Source organism: Passer montanus, unplaced genomic scaffold, assembly GCF_014805655.1.
Source record: "Passer montanus isolate IOZ18808 unplaced genomic scaffold, ASM1480565v1 scaffold11, whole genome shotgun sequence".
NCBI lineage: Eukaryota > Metazoa > Chordata > Aves > Passeriformes > Passeridae > Passer > Passer montanus.
The window spans coordinates 1,856,254-1,874,795 of record NW_024357613.1 but is presented as its reverse complement, the minus strand read 5'-3'; the positions used below and the strand labels follow the sequence as shown (position 1 = coordinate 1,874,795).

The 18,542-nt window shown below is 37.4% G+C and overlaps 1 protein-coding gene across 2 annotated transcripts in view; it reads left to right on the top strand.

Annotated features, from left to right (window-relative positions):
- CDC40 (cell division cycle 40) overlaps positions 1-18,542 on the top strand; it is a 37,150-nt gene that overhangs the window by 14,291 nt on the left and 4,317 nt on the right. For both annotated transcript variants that reach the window (XM_039727974.1, XM_039727984.1), the window contains exons 4-12: positions 4,890-4,973; positions 6,908-7,047; positions 7,667-7,763; positions 9,420-9,559; positions 11,213-11,287; positions 11,871-11,916; positions 13,278-13,379; positions 14,624-14,739; positions 14,823-14,956. In XM_039727974.1, coding sequence (XP_039583908.1) covers positions 4,890-4,973; positions 6,908-7,047; positions 7,667-7,763; positions 9,420-9,559; positions 11,213-11,287; positions 11,871-11,916; positions 13,278-13,379; positions 14,624-14,739; positions 14,823-14,956 — 934 coding nt within the window. The remainder of the gene's footprint in view (positions 1-4,889; positions 4,974-6,907; positions 7,048-7,666; positions 7,764-9,419; positions 9,560-11,212; positions 11,288-11,870; positions 11,917-13,277; positions 13,380-14,623; positions 14,740-14,822; positions 14,957-18,542) is intronic.

Below are 18,542 nucleotides of genomic sequence, written 5' to 3'. Positions count from 1 at the left end.
TTTGCTGCTGGAGTTTGGTCTTTGTATTTTCCACATCTGGATGCAACTTCAACTATTTGAAGAATAGTTTCTTATTTCTAATAGTTTCTCTTAACTTACTATTCAGCAGTGCTCACTTCCTTCTGGTAGCTTTAAAGTCATCTCTTATTAGCTGGCAAGCATTAGGTTTTTTCCTCCTACATGGTATCTTTGAAGTGCCCCTGCATTTGAAAATGCAGGGGCACTTTCTATTCCTTTTAAAGTTCTTTTCTTAATATAGCTCTCTTGTTTTGAGATGGAAATCATGGTCATAAATGTTTTTATATCTTCCTTTGCTTTGTCAGTAATGTTAGTTTTATACCTCATTATGGTCATTGTTAAAATGTGTGTCCTTAGAAAGAATATCTTAAAATCAAGTTTCCTGCACTGCTAAACTGGCTTTTTTTAATGTGACTCTCTGGCATGACTGCTTCATGGTACAAGTACATTGTGTAAAAATCATTGCATCTTGGTGTGAGATTTGTGCAGTCTGCTGCAAGGATATGACTAAAATATGTCATTATTCCTGTGCCTCTTTCCCTGGCACCTGTTGTTTAATCTCTGTGTTACCATTTCATGGTTACTGCATTTTCTGTGTTAATGGTCACTCTGGGAGTTCTGGCAACTGTACTCACCACTACTTAGACCTGAAATTTCAGTACACAGGATCATTTAATGCTCATTAGCACTATTAACTTGTTAATCTGATTTATCTTTAAGCTTTCTATGGCACAGAGCATGTTTTTCCCCACTGGCATGACCATCTTATTTCTGTATTCTTTCTACCTCATAAAGCATATATTCTGTGTCCAATTATGTCAGTACTGTCCTACCAATTATGTTAGTTTATTATTTTAAAACAAGATATTTCAGTGTATTATTTTTAGCCTCTGTTGTTTTGTATGTGTGCTTGGGTTTTCCATTTCCCTGCCTTCCATTTAAATAAGATTCTGTGATTATTACTGTCCCTGTTACCTGAGATTTCAGATTTCTGTGCTACCTTTTCCTTGAGGATATGGGTTTCTAAAGATTGTGTGTCATTGCAAACTGCTTACTTTTCTTTAAGTATATTTTTAAAGTATTATATTTCTTTAGGTATTCCTTAAGTAGCCCAGCTATTTTATCAAAAAGTACTCTCTGAACCTTTTTAGAGCCATCTGCTTTTTGATTTAAGTGAGACCTACCCCTCTTAGTAAGGTTCCCTTTATTCCAGGAGTTAGGGGAAGTGAAGTTGTTACAGACACTGGAGATGTTTTGCACATTAGGGTTAAAATCTGCAGTGGCTCAGAGAGCTGGGACTGTTTAGCTTGGAAAAAAAAGGAGTCCTGAGGGAGAGACCTTATTGCCATTTACAACTACCTGAAAGGAGTATACTGATGGCATAATCCATAAAAAACATTGAATAAAATAGTCCAAGTAGGCATTTTATGATGTTGTGAAAGGTCCTCTCCCATTTTAATGGAAAACCATTAATAATTTCTCTGTGGGAGTCTGACTTTTTTAATTGGTAACCGGTTTTGTATCTGCAGTCCTAAGTGATCTACCCTAGTTTGATTCCATTGATGTAAGGCAGTCTTATTTTAATTTCAACTATCAAGCGAAGGCTGTCTCTCTGGAAAATAAAATTCCCCTTCGCAAGACATTATGATTTAAAATGCTTAACTGGCATTATTTTTTCAATGTTGTATTCCTTGGAGCATGTAAAAAAAGACGAGGAAGTCCTAACATACAGCACACGTGTATTCTTCTGTATCTGCTCTCAGCTGAAGGAGTCTCTTTACTTGAAAATTCCCTTTTGAGTACTGATAAAAAAGTCAATATATAAGCACATATACATTTTCAGAAGCAGAATTACAGATTATTTTTTACATGCTGCACACAAATTATTCATTAATATTTTAGCCATTTCATAGCTATTTGGGCATCAGTGCTCATCCTAATAGTGGACTGCTTCATTCATGCAACATTGGGTATTTTTAAATCTCTTCTTCATAAGATAATGTCCTTTTTAATAAGAAATAGTCTTCTATTGAAGTCTAATGAATCTCAGAGCTCTTTCTGAATTCTCAGTAACTTGCTTATAGCAGGATTATGTCATCACTAACACTGATATTTTAAGAGCCTAAAATAAGTGCCTTGGAAATAACACTTGCGATTATTTTTTTTTTAATCTACTCATGTTACATGCAACACCTACAGTCACTTATTACCTGTTAACAATTGTAGGCACTTTATTGTCTGATTACTTTGATTCTGCAGAGATGCCAGTGCAGAGTGGGTTGGTCCAGCTGTATTTTTCCTCATACCTGAGCTACTCTGGGTCTCTATGTGCTGCATTGCACAGTGAGGTGTAAACAGGCTTTAATGAGCTGTCTTTCTGGAATGCACATCAAAGTCTAATTATTTAACCAACCATTTTCAGGTGCACTGAAATTGTGGATGTAGGTGGAATTGTATCTTTCGTTGCTAAAATGTTGTGGGAAATATCTGCCTCCTAAGAAAAACTGAAGGAGCCATAGAAGTCAGGGCACATTATGTGGGATACCAGCTGAGTAGGATAAAAGCAAGCTGTCTTTTGCAGCTGCGTTTAGGAGTCCCAGCCAGAAGGAAAATATTCCCTTTCACATATCCACTAGAAAGTAGAAATTGTTCAGAGCTTTTCTATGAGAATGATGCTGGACCAAATTCAACTCAAGTATAAGAAGTCTCCACTTCCACGGGAAGCTGTGCTTGGCCCAGGGGCCCTATTCATGGGAATACTGTCCCTCTTTTACAAGTACCAAGCAAATAGAGTCCCAGAGATGGTGTCAATAAAGTTGGAGGACAAGTAAACCACTGTATTGATTTTGACAGCAATCCAAAGTAATATCTCTCTACTGTTAACAGAAACCTTATAGCTTGGAAGGGAACTCATTGAAATAGTGGCTTAGTAAAAGCAGGCAGCTAAATTAGGGAAAGTCTGATTGCAGTGTTGGCTCTGTTTGGTTAGCCATAGAAGTAAATCCTACTAAAAGTCAAGAATAAATTATTTTATTGCTTAACAGAGGAATAGTGGGAATGTATATTTTGTAAGATGATGTTGGCATATATTTCTCTCCCTATATTGTATTCATGGATCATCTGGACATATGTTGTTCCACATAAAACCCACCACTGGGTTTTACGAGATTTGAAACTACAGGGCTGGTTGGCAGGTGGAATGCTCTATTTGGATTGGTAATACCTGCTGTGTTCTTGGAATGGCTCTTCCACTAATTTAGTACTTTTTTTTTTTCCCATCATCTAAAAAGAATTAACTGGACCATGTTCTAGGAGAGTAGTTTTTCTGAAAAATGTTTGGGGAGACAATTTTCCTTTGGCTGTTGGAGTGGCGTTGATAGGTTTTCAGCTTGTATGCATTTGTTTGTGCCTTTATGAGCCAGCCATTGGCCTGCAGAGTAGATTAGATAATCTCCCCCTGCTCATGATTGTCTCTGTGAATCAACAAAAATACAGGAATTGGATTGCATGCTGTAGGATTTAATTTATTATGTGTGTTTTACTGGTGGTTTAGTATCTTTCTTTCTCTATTTTTCCATCCTTGATATGGAGGAATTCTCATTGATTCCTCAAGAGACATTTTGTCACTTTAATATTTAATAAGAATTGGGGTTATGTCCACCAGGGTGCAGTCTTTCCCAAAAAAAAAAAAAAAGCCATGGTGGTCAGTGAGTGTTCAGTGCACCACCTGTTCCATGGAAACCAGATTAATTCATTTGTCTGTCTTATAAGATCATGTTATCCACTTCAGGAGAAATGGAGAAAAAAAGTTGGATATATGTAATAAAATTGTAAATATCCTGAATAGCTATGAAATGCTTGTTCATTTTATAAATTATTTCTAAGACTAAATGCAGCAGATTTTGTTGTGGTTGGGGTTGTTCTGCTTTGTTTTTATCGAGGCTCAATAGCTGTAGTCAGGAAATGAAGATGTGAATACTTAATTCTTTTAAAAATTAAAGTCCATGACTGTTGCTTCTGGTATCATCCACATTAGTTAAAGCAACTCCTTTCAAGCTGAAGCTTTCCCAGTTGTGGCAGGAAGAGGATTAAGTAACTTTTGCTGTGGGAGACAGAATACACACAAAGCCCTAAAAAGCTTCATTTATTTTTCCCCCCATCTCATCCTCTGCCTTCCAGCTGCTGCCACCCCAGGACTGCTAAAGATGACTGTCCTTGACCCAGCAGAAGCCGTGGGCAGAGCAGGAGGCTGCTCCTGAAGCCAGAGGGCTCTGTGCATGCAGCAGCCGTGGCTGCTTTCCACGTGACTCACTGGCTTTGCAAGCCAAGGAGCAGTGTCCTGCTCTAAAGCAGCATCCATTTAACATCAAGTGCACTGACAGAAGATGTTGAGCCAGTCTTTTCCTTATGCTATGTTACTACAAGAAGAGGTTGCTATGGTATTTCAGAATCTGTTTGCATTGCAGCAAACTGGCCTGAATTCAGCGTTGGCCTCGCTCGGAGCCGGGGCATCCTGGGGTTCCTTCCCACCAGATTCTGTTACTTGGCTTCTTGTGATTACCCCCCTTTGTATCTTACATTATGTATTTTATGTTGTTAATTGTTGCCTGTTAGATTTATTTATTTCTCTGTGTTGTGCAAATTTAAGAATTCTGATAGCAGTATGTACTCAAGGGCCTCATGGCACTACTTCATAGTAATCTTTATACTCAGGCCAAGTGAAAAGTTAATGGGATTCCAAAGTTTCAATCCTTTGTCATCCCAAGCTTGTTCAGAGTTAACAGGAAAGAATTTGCAGAGGGACAGAGTAGTAAAAGTTGTACAAAACTGAAAAGCTTGAAATAGCAGTATTTTTTTTCCTCTTGTTCCAGGTTATGCATTAGATCCCTCTGTAGATAACCCTGAAGCTGCTACCAAATATATTGGTTCTGTGGAAGAAGCTGAAAAAAATCAAGGTATTTAATTCAGAATCTTGTATAAATTACTTGCATCTTCAAATTGTTTTCATTGCTTCTTTACTAAGAAATGGAATAGGTATTAGCAAAGGAAGGTATTATGTGAGACTTACCAATGTCCAAGAACACAATAAAGAAGAGATGTGTTGCAATTTTAATGTGGAGGGGGAAGAGAGATGTTGGAGTGTTTTGTTTTCTTGAAGTAGCAAATGATTCAGGTTGTCATGACAAATTTTAGAATAGGATTTGTAATGTGCCATTGCATGAATACAATTTATCAATACAATTTGAAACAGCTTTTTGGTCCTCTTAAATTCTGTCTAAGCTAACATTGTCATGTGTCTGCATTAGGATAGCTGTATGTTGAGCTAATCACCATAACTGCTCCTCAGGAGCAAACTGATCACTCTGTGTGCAACCTCTGGCACTCCTGTTGGGAGCTGCACGTTATCTCTGCTTAGCAAAGTTAAGCTCTTTGGGTTATTTGGAAAAGAAAAACCACTGGAAGGTTGCCAAATGGTAACAGCATGGCATGCCACTGGGAGGATTGACTACCAGAGGCATGGGTTTGTAATTAATACTTTGATACAAGATATTTAACACTCAGAGGGATTTGTTCACATTGGAAAACTGTACCTGTGTAAATGTCATGGTTATGCTTTCCCTTGCATGTCTTTTTCAAATATCCTATTCACATGGGTATACAAAGGATCTTTATTTCTGTGTCCTCTTCCTCAGAATATATCCAAGCTTATTTCACTCTTTCCTTCCAAAGAAGGAAATAACTAAGATTAAACCATTTAAAAAAACCCCTTTTCATAATGGAATTTTGTACTTCATTTTAAGAAAAGCCTTGATTAATATGATTCCTTCTGATCACTGCTTAACTTTTTACATTGCTTATTTTCCCATTGTTTGCATAAAGCTTCTTTTGTCTCTTCTGCACTAGATGAATATTACTGCTGCTGCACAAAAACGTTTTTTGAAAATTGAATGTAATTGTATATACAAGCTTGAAAAACTTAAAAGATGTTAAAATAATTACCTACAGGGTTTTTTCCCTCCCATATCCATATTGTATAGTGATTTTGACACATGAAATTCTGAGGGTGCAATATTTGTGAAAAGCTAGTATTTCTGTGAAGGAAGATGATAGTGTTTGGAGGGAGCTGACTCTGTCAATAGTGACAGACTTCTTAAGGGGGCCTGTAGCAATAGAACAAGGGTAATGATTTTAAGCTAAAAGAGGACAGATTCAGACTAAGTTATAAGGAAGAAATATTTTACAATGTGGTTGGTGAAATACTAGAACAAGTTGCCCAGACAGGTAATGAGTGCCCTGTCCCTTGAAACATTGAAATTCAGGTTGGACAGGGCTCTGAGCAACCTGATCTGGTTGAAGATGTTGCTGCTCATTGCAAGGTGGTTGGAGTAGGTGACCATTAAAGGTCACTTTCAACCCAAACCATTCTATAATTCTGTTAATTTTTTCTTAATTAAAATACATGGTTGGGGTTTTGGGACACATGTCTTATTTTCATTTTGGGGCTTTTTTTTCAAACTGAGAGGGTTCAGAGGTATCAGAAGCCAAGAAGACTTTACTTTCAAAAACTACACAATTTAAAGCATGAAAATTGATGTATTCATACAGTCTGCAGACTGACTGTTAAAAATTTATGGTGCATGCATGGTTAAATATTCTAACAAGCAGGGATACACAGTTGAAGTGGTAACTCTGTTACTGCACATAGTTAGCAGTGTTCATATCTGGAGAAGTGAGCAATGTTTTGGCCAATTTTGCTTAAATACTTTTTCCGTGTTGTCCTTTATATTGAAAGGAGTGGTGGTGGTGGCTTTTCTTTTAAGCTGACTATGATGTAACCTCTGATGTATTCTGTGTTAGCAGTTAGTCAGTGTATTGTTTCCTTCTTCAGGTTTAACAGTGTTTGAAACAGGACAGAGGAAAATTGAAAAAAGGAAGAAATTCAAGGAGAATGACGCATCTAATATTGATGGTTTTCTGGGACCGTGGGCAAAGTATGTTGATGAAAAAGAAGTTGCCAAACCATCAGAAGTAAGTCCTGCTTTAAAGAGTTGCTTTATCCATTTGAAATGGATACAAATTGTCAGTACATGGCAGTGGTTTCTAGTGCTCTAGTGCTTGTCCAAGCAGATCCATGCTATGCTTTGGGGTAATTAGAAACATTTTGGGTGATATATCCAAATAAGATGTTCCAGATATTCTGCATTCAATTATTTGGAACACTTTTGTGGAAATAAAATTAATTCAATCTGTGTGTAGAGTCTGATTAAAAGAAACAGCTTAGGGGGGAAAAAAAGTGAAAGTAAAACTTTTTGGGAAAAAAAATGGCAAATGCAAACCCCCAATATCACACACACAAATGCACACACCCTGAGCCAACCAACCAACAGATATCCTATCCACATATCCAGTCAGTGCTTAACTTTAGTCTATGAATAAAAATATATTTGTTCTTTTCAGTGTACATGGCTTTCCAAGCCTTTATGGTTTTGGTAGGGATATTCTCTTTATTGGTGCTTAGAAATATTTCTAATCTTGTTTAGCAAATAAATATCTTCTTAATAGTGAGTAAACAATAACACAGTTCTGGATTTTGGTATGTGATTCTGAATGCTGACTTTTTAAGAGATCATGTTTTATTTTTTTCCAGGAAGAGCAGAAGGAGTTGGATGAAATAACAGCTAAGAGGCAGAAGAGAGGAAAACTAGAAGATGATAAACCTGGAGAGGAGAAGACTATATTACATGGTAATGGCATCTTCCTGGCTGTTCTCATTTTCTAGCTCGCTGTGTTTTCTTGCCTGCTGTGTTAATTAGTAAGGATGGCAGACAGCCTCAGCACGTTGATGTTTCTGTATTGGAGATAACAGCACTCACAGGCAAAAGCATAAAGGACAGGGAAGGAGATAAACTTGGACTAATTCCACTTCGTACTGTGAAGAGCAGTGTGGAAATATAATTTTTCAGGGTACTGGTTTTATTTATTTATTTTCAGTGTTACTAGATGCATGTATCTCTCTTCTGTTTCACGGAGCAAACATATTGAAGTTATGGGTTTGGCTTAGTTTCAGCTTCAGAATTATTGGAGTTTTATGTGTCAGTATTTTCATCACAGGTAGTGCTCTGAGTTATGATTTATGAACAATTTAGAAAATCACTTGGACTTTACACTTCCTCAGTTTTTAATGTAAATGTTCTTGCTGTCATACTTTGAATAATTGTGTATCAATTAATTATCCTACAGAAGCCTGTAGTATGTGGTACCTTCAAAGAAAATGGTTTGGTAATTAAGTAGAATTCAGTAATTTTTTTAAGCTGTTACTTCAGCTCTCTGCATACAAAACAGCCCTGTGTAGTACTGCTTGGTGTGCATAGTTTGGTAGACAGGGTCTCTCTTTGTGTGCCAGTTTCTGCAGCCAGGCTCACACACAGACGAGCTGTGAGCATCCTTTCTAGTGTGTGTTGAGGAAGAAGAGGTGGCTGTGAGAAAAGCACTGCTGGCATTAGAACATTGTTCTGTTGATGTGCAGTAGATCGTGACTGTATTTATAGCAGTGAGCAAAACAAACATGGAATTTTAGCCACTGAGCTCCTACGGACTAATTGTTTCATATTCAAGTTTTCATGCTCTCTACCTGAAATTCACAGGTGCCATATAAACTGTGATCTTCTCACATGCAAACATTCCAGAAATACTCCATTTTGAAGACGTGTGTATGCATGTGCATGTCTGTGCAAGAGTACAACCAAAACTGCCATAACAACATTCCAGAAACTCAGAAATTAATTTAATCAGTGAACAGTTTATTGTCATGGCTACCCAGCAAACATCTACTCTGAAATAATCCATTTTCCTGCACAATGCATCCCTGTGTTTCTGACTGTCCAATCGCTTCTTAAATCTAGTTAAAGAGCAGTTGTTGGCTGTTGCTGACCAATATTGGTTCATGCTGGCCACATGAATCTTTTTTCCTTGATTTGTAATTCTGTTGACATGACTGGCACAGCACAGAGCTGGCCAAAATACGAGTTGCAAGCAAAGGTCAGGGTTAGAGTGGCACGGTTTAATCTATGTAGCGTTAGTGTAAGCGAAGTCTTTTTGGTCAGGGGAACTCTCTTGCTGTTTGATGATGAGTAAGGATAAGAGAAAGATTGTCTTAATGTTTGGATTGTAAGGTTCCAAGCAGACTTCGCTAAAATGACATAATTTGAGTTTAACTAATGTCAAATAAAATTCCACATCTGTATGAAGAAGCTGTTTTTTCTTACACCCCGTCTCTCACCTCTCACTCTACAGCAGAGCAGCTGTATTGAGAAAACCATTACTGTGTGAGTTGTTGAGCCTTTCAAAGATGATAACCTCTTAAAATATGGATTCTCAGAATTCTGTGTTTACCTTTTCAGTTAAAGAAATGTATGACTATCAGGGGAGATCTTATCTTCATGTCCCTCAAGATGTTGGGGTTAATCTCCGTTCTACAGTACCACCTGAGAAGTGCTATCTTCCAAAGAAACAAATCCATGTGTGGTCTGGGCATACAAAGGTAGGAATGTTTGTGAGCATACAGCATAACAACCCATTTAATTCTCTGTCTGCAGCTAGTAATTTCTATAAAACTGAAGAATCAGTAGAAGGAAAGAGTATTTTTCTCTTTACCATACTCTGCATGTAATTAATTGAGTTTCATGCTCACACAAGGTGTTTGCCTGCTCCATTGCAGTTGTCTAGCTGCATATTCTTTTGTGTTAACATAGTGACTTCCTGACCTACCTTCAAAGGAAAATATTATTCAGTGACTTCAGGGGGATTTGAAGTTATTTCCTAAACTACAATGTGAATAACAATAAGGCTGATTCTAGAAATTCCTAAGAAAGTTTGGTGTTTGAAGTTTTGTTGGGGTTTGGGGTTTTTTTTGTAGAAGAGTACTTAAGGGTTATTTTGTATCAAATTTGGGTCAAGTTACATAGGTTTTGTGATTATGGTGCATCAGCATTACAGGTTTCCCAAATATAGCTAATACCTTTGAGAAGTGTATCTTGGTAAGGGTTTTCTTTGATACTGCTTAACATCCATAGTTCCTTCTTGTGTCAGATACCAAAACAATATACACACTTCTGGTGTTAAAAAAGTGTTTTGCTGCTCCGGGTTGTACAACTCAATTTGCTGCTTCTTTTGCCACTAATTTGAAGGATTGCTTAAAGGGGAATATGCTGCACTGCAATGGACATCACCTTAATAATATTTGGAGGATGGAAGAAAGGAGGAACAGGGAATGTTTTTAGCTTTTACCCTTTTTTCAGTTGAGTCACATCTCTGAGCTCTTCTTAAATGATTGCTGCATCAACAAGCTTATAGCTGCAACTATCAGGGCTTTCCAGAATGACATCTCCTCCCCAAAGCTCTAGTCCCTCCTCTGCCTATTACCCTATTACAACAGACTGATGTGGAAAATGACTTCTTCCTTCAAACAAGATGAATAATGATATTGATGCGAGAGTCAAAAGAGAAATGGGCTGACAAATTTAGAAAAGCTGGGGGATAGAAGTAGACAATAACAGGGAGGATAAAGTACCCAGCTCCAACCAGAGGTGGGAGGGAAGAACTGGGGTGACATACAGAATATGCCACTGGGTGGCATATAGAATAGAGTAATCAACATGAAATGGAAAGGAGAGACATTAAAACCACAAGTACTTGGGGGTTCTTTGGACTTCCCAGAAGGGGATACCTGAAATACAGACAGCAGTGAAGATGCTGTGCCCAGGAAATCTGAGCTCAGTGAGTAGAAAGCATTGGTATTATAGGTAAGAAATTGAGCTGGCCACAACTTTTTTCTTTTTTTTTTCTTTTTTTGAAAAATTCTGTACCTGTCCCATCTGAAAAGGCTTGCTGTGCAGAGACAGTTCCTTTAACCCCCAATTTGTATTTATTTGCTGTGTTTGCCACAGTAATGGTGTGGATGTTGAAGGAGGTTATATATACAGCTATTAAAGTGAAACAACTTTTTTCCAATAGCATTGTTCAAAATACATCACTGTTTCTAAAATGGAATGTGGGCAGGTTATTTCTTTTCAAGGTACAGTATCTGTATGTTTTATGAAGATAAGCTTTAGCTTTTTGCTTGGAAAAGAGGGCAAATGAACTGAAAAAACTTCTAGATTATCCACTTAATGTTAACTTATGTCCTTATTTATAGGGTGTCAGTGCAGTCAGATTGTTTCCTCTGTCTGGGCATATAATGTTGTCTTGCTCTATGGATTGCAAAATTAAGGTGAGTTATTTTTCTGTTTTCATGAATACATTTTATACCATCCTGGAATACAGACAGTGCATTTTAGGATCTGTAAGCATTTGGTACTTCTACCAAATACCTTTTGTCTGTGTTAGAACAGTGTTAGTTGTTTGTTAATAGCATTTAGAAGGTCACAAGTTTCTCATGTTATTGCCTTTGTTGTTATATTAATTCATTTTCTGTGAAGCCTAGTTTTACAACTAACAAAATCTTTTTTCTTTCTGAAATCTTTTACTGAAGCATTTGTGGTGTGAACTAATCTCACTTCAGTCCAGCATATATCAACAGAAAGCTGTTATTTTGGGTGATTTTTTTTAGTAGCAAAACCTTAATTCATAAAAGTTGGACTATGGTATGGGGGTTTTATTTATTCTAGGGGGATTTCGCTGACAGGAAGGTGACAGCATTCTAGGGAATTTCTGGATAGATTGTGATTAATCAGTACAAGGTATATGTTTGTAATTAATTTCTTAAAACGTGTTTGACATATGTTTGCACTTAATTTCAGCATCATTATTGTTTAACAATTGACATATTTTCCCCCCCATCCTTTTTTTCCTAGCTATGGGAAGTATATGGTGATCGAAGATGTCTACGAACATTTATTGGTAATAGTCTTTTTTTTAAACTCATTTATGTCCAGAACAACTTCCTGGATGAATATGATTTAGCTTAGCTTATTAATTTGTCATAGAGAGGACCTGTGTGCATCCAAGTCAGTGGTTGTTTGGAATGATCTTGGCAGTAAGAATTGAAAAAGATGCATGTTTTGTTAAGAACTTTGTCATTATTCCAAGCAATTTAATGTTGATTTGTTACACCTTACAACCCTTAAAACAAAACATTAGTGTTCTAGTCATCAATACTTTATGCAAGACTTCTTTTGAAAGGCAAAATTTTGACACGAAATTGCCCCATCTTCATGTTGAAAACAGCAACCCTCTGTATTTAACTGGTGATGGTGTCTCATGGTCTGATCCCTCCTTAAATAGGTCATTCCATCTGTGCTGAGTTTTTAGTGCAAAAGCATGGGAAATCTTTTATAGGTTCAGGTGCAGTCTTTGTTCATGTAACAGGTGCTTTTTAAAGCAGATAGCTGAGAGACAGAGAAATACAAACTTCTTAGCAACCTTGAATGCAGAACAAAAGTAGCTGATTCTCCTATTGAAATAGGAACATTTCTAGAACACTGAGTGAATATATGTTGAGTAACAAGAAAGAAGTCTTTTTCCACCTATTATTTCTGATGACAGCAGTGTGGCAAAGATGATGGCTCAGAAAAGGTTCTCTCTCAATAAACTGCTCTTTTTGAACAGTGTGACTGTTTTCATCAAAAGATTCTTATTATCAACCAGATTTGCCTGCCATTTTGCTATATTTCAATTCCTGTGTCAATATGTAAACTAAAAAGAACGGCAAGTCTGATGTGGTGGTCACATAAAAGTATTGAGGCTGAGGGGTAGCAAGATTAACATCAGATGAAAGCATTCTTAATTTTCTGATCTAATATTTCCCATATTTTTTACCTGCTTTGTAATTTTAAATGTTTCTCCATTAAATGAGTCTCATGCAGTGTTTGTCTCTCCTCTTTTTCATTAGATGTTGCCATTTATTAGAGTATTTTAAATTTCTTTAAATTTATTTTGAAGTTCTGCTTGTGTATCAATTTATACAAGTGTATACTTGTTTATCAAGTTGACTCTGTCCAGTGCTTTTGTTTCTCTCTCCAGTGTTTAGAGGTGTGAGGGTGTTATGGGGTTTTGTTCTCACTATTCTTTAGGAGTTATTTTTTCTTTCTCACTTGAATTATTCTTTACTAGTTCTCATAAAAAACTTCAATAAGTGAGTTTCGTCTTCTCTTTACATTGTTAGAGCGTTTAACTTGAGTAACATGGGTTGGGATTTTTTTAAAATTAATTCTAAGTATGAATGGATGAAAGTTTACTATTGCATTTTTTCTGTTCTGTAGGGCACAGTAAAGCTGTTCGAGACATCTGTTTTAACAATGCAGGCACTCAGTTCCTTAGTGCTGCATATGACCGCTATCTAAAACTCTGGGACACCGAAACAGGTAGGCTTGTGTTTGTTATTTGAGCTATTATTTGGCACTGTTTTTAATTGATAGTGACTACAAAGATATCTCAGCATTCAGGTTGTTTCCAGTTGTCCTTCATCTTGTCTTGTAGTTCACTGTTTAGGCTTTCATTGCAGGATAACTAGTCTTTTTTCACCTATGTTTTGTTGTTATCTGCAATGGTGCAACTGATACTACCTGAATTTCATATAGCTTTTTATTTGAGGAGTTTCTTAGTTATTTGTAATGCTAGAACAATTTTCAGCAAAAAGACATCTTGCTAAATCATTTAATTGCATGTTTACATTTACAGGCATAAAATTACTCTTTACACCTAAATATGCTTAATTTTTAAAAATTATCTCACTTGGTCTTTGCTTAACCTTAAGAGCATACCAAATAAGAAAATATGGTGATAACTGACCTGTTGGTATAGAGAGTTGAAGGGTAGCTCTGATGCTCTCATGCCTGGGAGATGCTTTGTAACATTCTGCTACAGATAGTTTGTTAAGTTAAAAAAAATACAGGATAGATTTTGTCAGTATTCTTTTAAACCTGAGTCTCTTCCTAAGACAGAAAGTTCCCATGTTTGAAAAAATTGTTAGCCTTCTGGGTTAGCAGTGTCACTAATCTTACACAGGTGATGGCCAGAAAGGTATGAGTCTGATTCTCCAGTACTTGAGTCTGAACTCATTTATTTAGACAGAGCTTTTGGGTTAACACATCTCCTGTAAGTTACAGATAAGGAGTTATCAGGGTATTTGTGGGTGAAGCTAAGAGGGGAGGCCAGGGCTTTATTTTGCAGTTGGATTACTGTTAACCTTTTCTGAGGTTAGTCTTGAATTCTTGCCCAAATTTGTATCTCTTGTTGAGAAGACCTCTGATCCTAAGGAGATATGTTTGGCAAAGACAGTAGTCGGCTTGTGATATCCTGAACCTGTCCTTATGTTCTTGTTATTTCCTGGTGGCATACAGGGTACTGAGCAGTTGTATTGTTTGGGAAGCTGTAGCAAACTTACAGAACAGTTTGTGTGTGTGCATGTTTATGCAGGTGCATGCATACACATGTGAAAGATGGCCTAATCAAAGAGCAGGGCAAATTCTGCCCTCTAATTCTATCAAGGACATTAAAAGAATTGTTGTCTGCTCTTAGTAAAGTGCTTTTTCTTCAGTATTGCAAACAACCAATCAGCCCATAGTACTTCCAACCTGATACACTATAAATGGGTTTTCTGTTGCAGGGCAATGTATTTCAAGATTCACCAACAGGAAGGTTCCTTATTGTGTCAAGTTCAATCCTGATGAAGATAAACAAAATCTCTTTGTTGCAGGGATGTCAGATAAAAAAATTGTACAGGTATGTCTACTCAATATTTATTTCTCTAAAAGTACTGGTATTTAGTAAGAACCAGGTTCTTATTCTGACTTTTTTAATTGTAGTGGGATATTCGAAGTGGTGAGATTGTGCAGGAATACGATAGGCATTTGGGAGCTGTCAACACCATTGTGTTTGTGGATGAAAATAGAAGGTTTGTGAGTACATCTGATGACAAGAGTTTAAGAGTCTGGGAATGGTAAGTTTAAAATTTTGAATTTTACCTCAAAGTATATTGTGAGTAAACTGAGAAGAGAGTTCATTTTTAGAAGTACATAGCACATCGGCCACTGGAGTGTACTGAGTTCTAGCTAGCTCAGGAAAAGCTTTAAAACCCTGTTCTGACTTAATGCTTGAGACACTTCATTGATTTCCTCTTCCCCAAAGAAAACAAAAGACAGCCCTATCAGCCTGAAGCACACTGCACTCTGTTAGTGGTCTCTGCTCTCTCCCCTTTCCCCAAGGGTGTATTAGTCTTAAATTAACTCTTAAGGTAATGTCTGCTCTATTATAATTGGTGTGTGTTGGTTTTGAATGCTTTGAACTTGGATGTCCATAGTGTTATATGATACTTGGCTCCTGTTTGAAATAACTAGTTTAGTGTTGCTTTATTCTGGTTTTCTGTTAGTCTGGCTTTTTAGCAATAATTGGTGCACACAGTATGAATACAATAGATGACAGAAAAGGGGAAGTCTGTCCAAGAAAAAATACAAAATATTTGAAATGGATTCTAGTTTTTAAAATTTAACCTGCAGAGAAAACATTTCACTCCTATCTGACATGTTTTTCGCAAAGTTCTAGGTACTAAGATCTTGAACTTAGAACTTCTAAGATTTCTTTAGAATTTGAGAATTTATTTTTTAAATAATCAGTCCCATATCTTGAGGTATTCATTTCCTTTTGCTGTTCACACATGCAAAGCTGTTGCATAATATAGAATCTAGTTCAACAGTTCTGTGACTAATCAGTTTCTTCCTAGCTGCTTGCTTTTCTTTTTTTTTCTGTATCCTAGACAAGAGACTCCAATCTGTGGTATTGGAATGTTACCCAAGCAGCCAGCTAAATCCTCAGCTTGTCTGTGATCGTCTGCAGTCATTGCCAGTAGCAGTGGGAATGACCAAAGTCTGGGAACCCAGGCTTAGACTAGACATAAAATGTTGTCACCATATGCTGCTCCAAGAAAGCTCTGTTCAGTGTTTCATAAGCAGACCCATGGATTTACTGAGCTCCTTAAAGAAAAATCTTTACAATACCATGTCTGCTAAGGAATGTCTTGTCTTTGTTGAGTGGGAGGATGATCTCGCTTGCACAAATCTCTTATTTCCTTGAGATTGGATTGCCCTTGTTTTATGAGCTTTGTGTGATGGCTGAAGTAAATAGTGAAGTGGGTGGATTTAGTCAGTCTGTGGAGAAAAGCAGGAAAGGCAAAAAGGTTCTGGCATGGGAACATCGCAACCTGATTGTTCCAGTAGCAGTTTTTTTCTTCTGAGGAAAAAAAACATGTAATAGTGTTTTGTACACTGAAGAAAGAGCTCCCTTGTTGAAATGATAGGAAACTACTCCATGCAGTATTCTGTAATGCAGTTGTTGGAAACACTTTGGTTTTATAAAGAGCAAATGTAATGCCATCTTCCTGGGCATGACTTGAAAACCTTTCCCCACAACCTACCATGATATATGCTAATTGGTCTGTAGGCATATTTCTGTTACTTCAAGATCCAGATTTTTAAAATGCCTTAAAACTAAGTTAATGCATTCATTATGGAAGATTTTGGAGCTCAAAAACTTCCCTGGCAAATTATTTCTCAAATCCTTTTTTCGTAAATGGATAAGGAAAATTATTTGCTACTTAGCAGTGATTTGGTTGCTGCACCTTTTGGCACTTTTCTTTGATATGTTCTTCAGCACAATGTTTCTTCAGTATCCTACAGAAACAAAGTGGAAATAATTATGACCTGAGCATGGCCTTAAAAGCTAGTAATTAGAAGTTGGTCTAATTGCTTCATTTCAATTGTCTAGAGGAATTGTGTAGTGTGTTTTGTAAACACTTTGACTTGGCCAGAGATGGGTAATGGGATGGCATGTCTGACTTCACAGTGAGGAACATCTGAAAACTAAAATCTCCTTTCCCAAGAATTCATCCCATGCAAAGATTTCATGGGGCTGTACATAGAATTGCAGTTGGTTAGTTGCTGAAAGTTCAGACTTCAAGTATAGTACAGACTCTTGTAGATTACATAGTTTATTTAGGAATATTAGTGGGAGTACTTGAAAATTTTTCTGCTTTTGCATTTCATGTGATTGAGATATTAAAGTTGGCATGGGTATCCTATACTGTGTACTCTCTTCTAGAAATGCAAAATATTACTTTGTCTTTGCTTTGTATGCATCTGATCCTGCTTGGGTAAGCACTGAAATGATGTGAGCATTTAACTTTGGAGGCTGTTACTTCTTTTTACCTCCAAGTCAGCCCGCAAAGCAAGAACTGTGCAGTGGCAATTTAGTTATTATGCTGACAGGCTTTGGAGGCTTGTCATCTCTGTAAATCTGTGCCTCTCAGTGGGTCTTTTCACCCATAGCTCCTGGTAGAGATAATGTAGTCTCCTGAGAGACGTCTGCATGATGTGTAGGTCCCAAAACTGGATTGGGTTGTACTGAGGGTTTGGCTTGGCTTGGTTCTTTTCCTTCTTTTGTTAAAGGCATTTTTCTGTCACTTGCCTGGTTAAGAAGTTGTATCAAAACCCCAGAGTATAACACTTGTAAGTCTTGGCTAGCAGATATAATTTCTGATATTTAAAACATTTCAGCCTTTGAAATGCTATCAAGTGGGGAAAGGACTTTAAAATATTTAAGTATTTGTCACAAAAAAAAACAAACAAATACATCACATTAGTTTTGAGGTTGGGCAACCATGATAGCATCTGTGTTGGTAATTTTTTTGAGGGAGCAGGCTGACATTACTTATTTAGCAATTTGACTGGAAGCAAATGTGAAACACAAATGCATCTCTTTATTCTGCCTAATAATTTAATGCAGCATATCCTGCTGCTGTCTTAAGTGTGCCTGGTAGGTATCAACATAAAGCAGAGCTATTGTGAATAAATTCTAATAGGTGAGCCTGCCTTCATTTGTAAAAGGAGAAGCAAAACAACTGATGCTGCATTTAAATTTCTGACTGCAGAACAATTCAGTATTGGAGATGCATCTTCTGTAATGAGACTTTAATGGGGCTCCCAGTGGGACTGGTTTTACCTGGCATTGAGGACTCCAGAAGGTTTTTGGTCTGCAGGAGTGTTGGGTGCTGGGAGTGGATCAGGGCCTGGCCTTGCTTGTGTCCTGTTGCAAATGGAGCTGGAAATGGTTTGGGTAGGGTGTAGCACAGGGAATGCACTTCCTGTGCTGTTGTGTTGATCAGCCTCAGAGATGATGTGGAATGGTGGAATGGTGGTGGAATCTTCACAGATTTGCTGCCCAGCAGCTGTCTTAGGTGTGTCTGTTTGGAAGCTGGTTGTCCCTGGCCTAAAGTGCATGCTTTTATCCAGTGTATTAAGTGGGTTGCCCTTCTTATTCTGAGGAGTAAATGATTTTATCTCACAGGAGCATTTGTGTTGCTTCCTGACAACAAAGCAGCTTCTCACCCTGCTGCCCCTGTGTGTGTTGCTTAACTCAAGATGATGGGAAATAACTTCCCCCAATAAAGCAGGATGATAATTACCTTGCTAATGCCGACCGTATTGCCATCCAACAAGGCTCGGGCAGCTGGGACAAGGCAGCCACCCACGCTC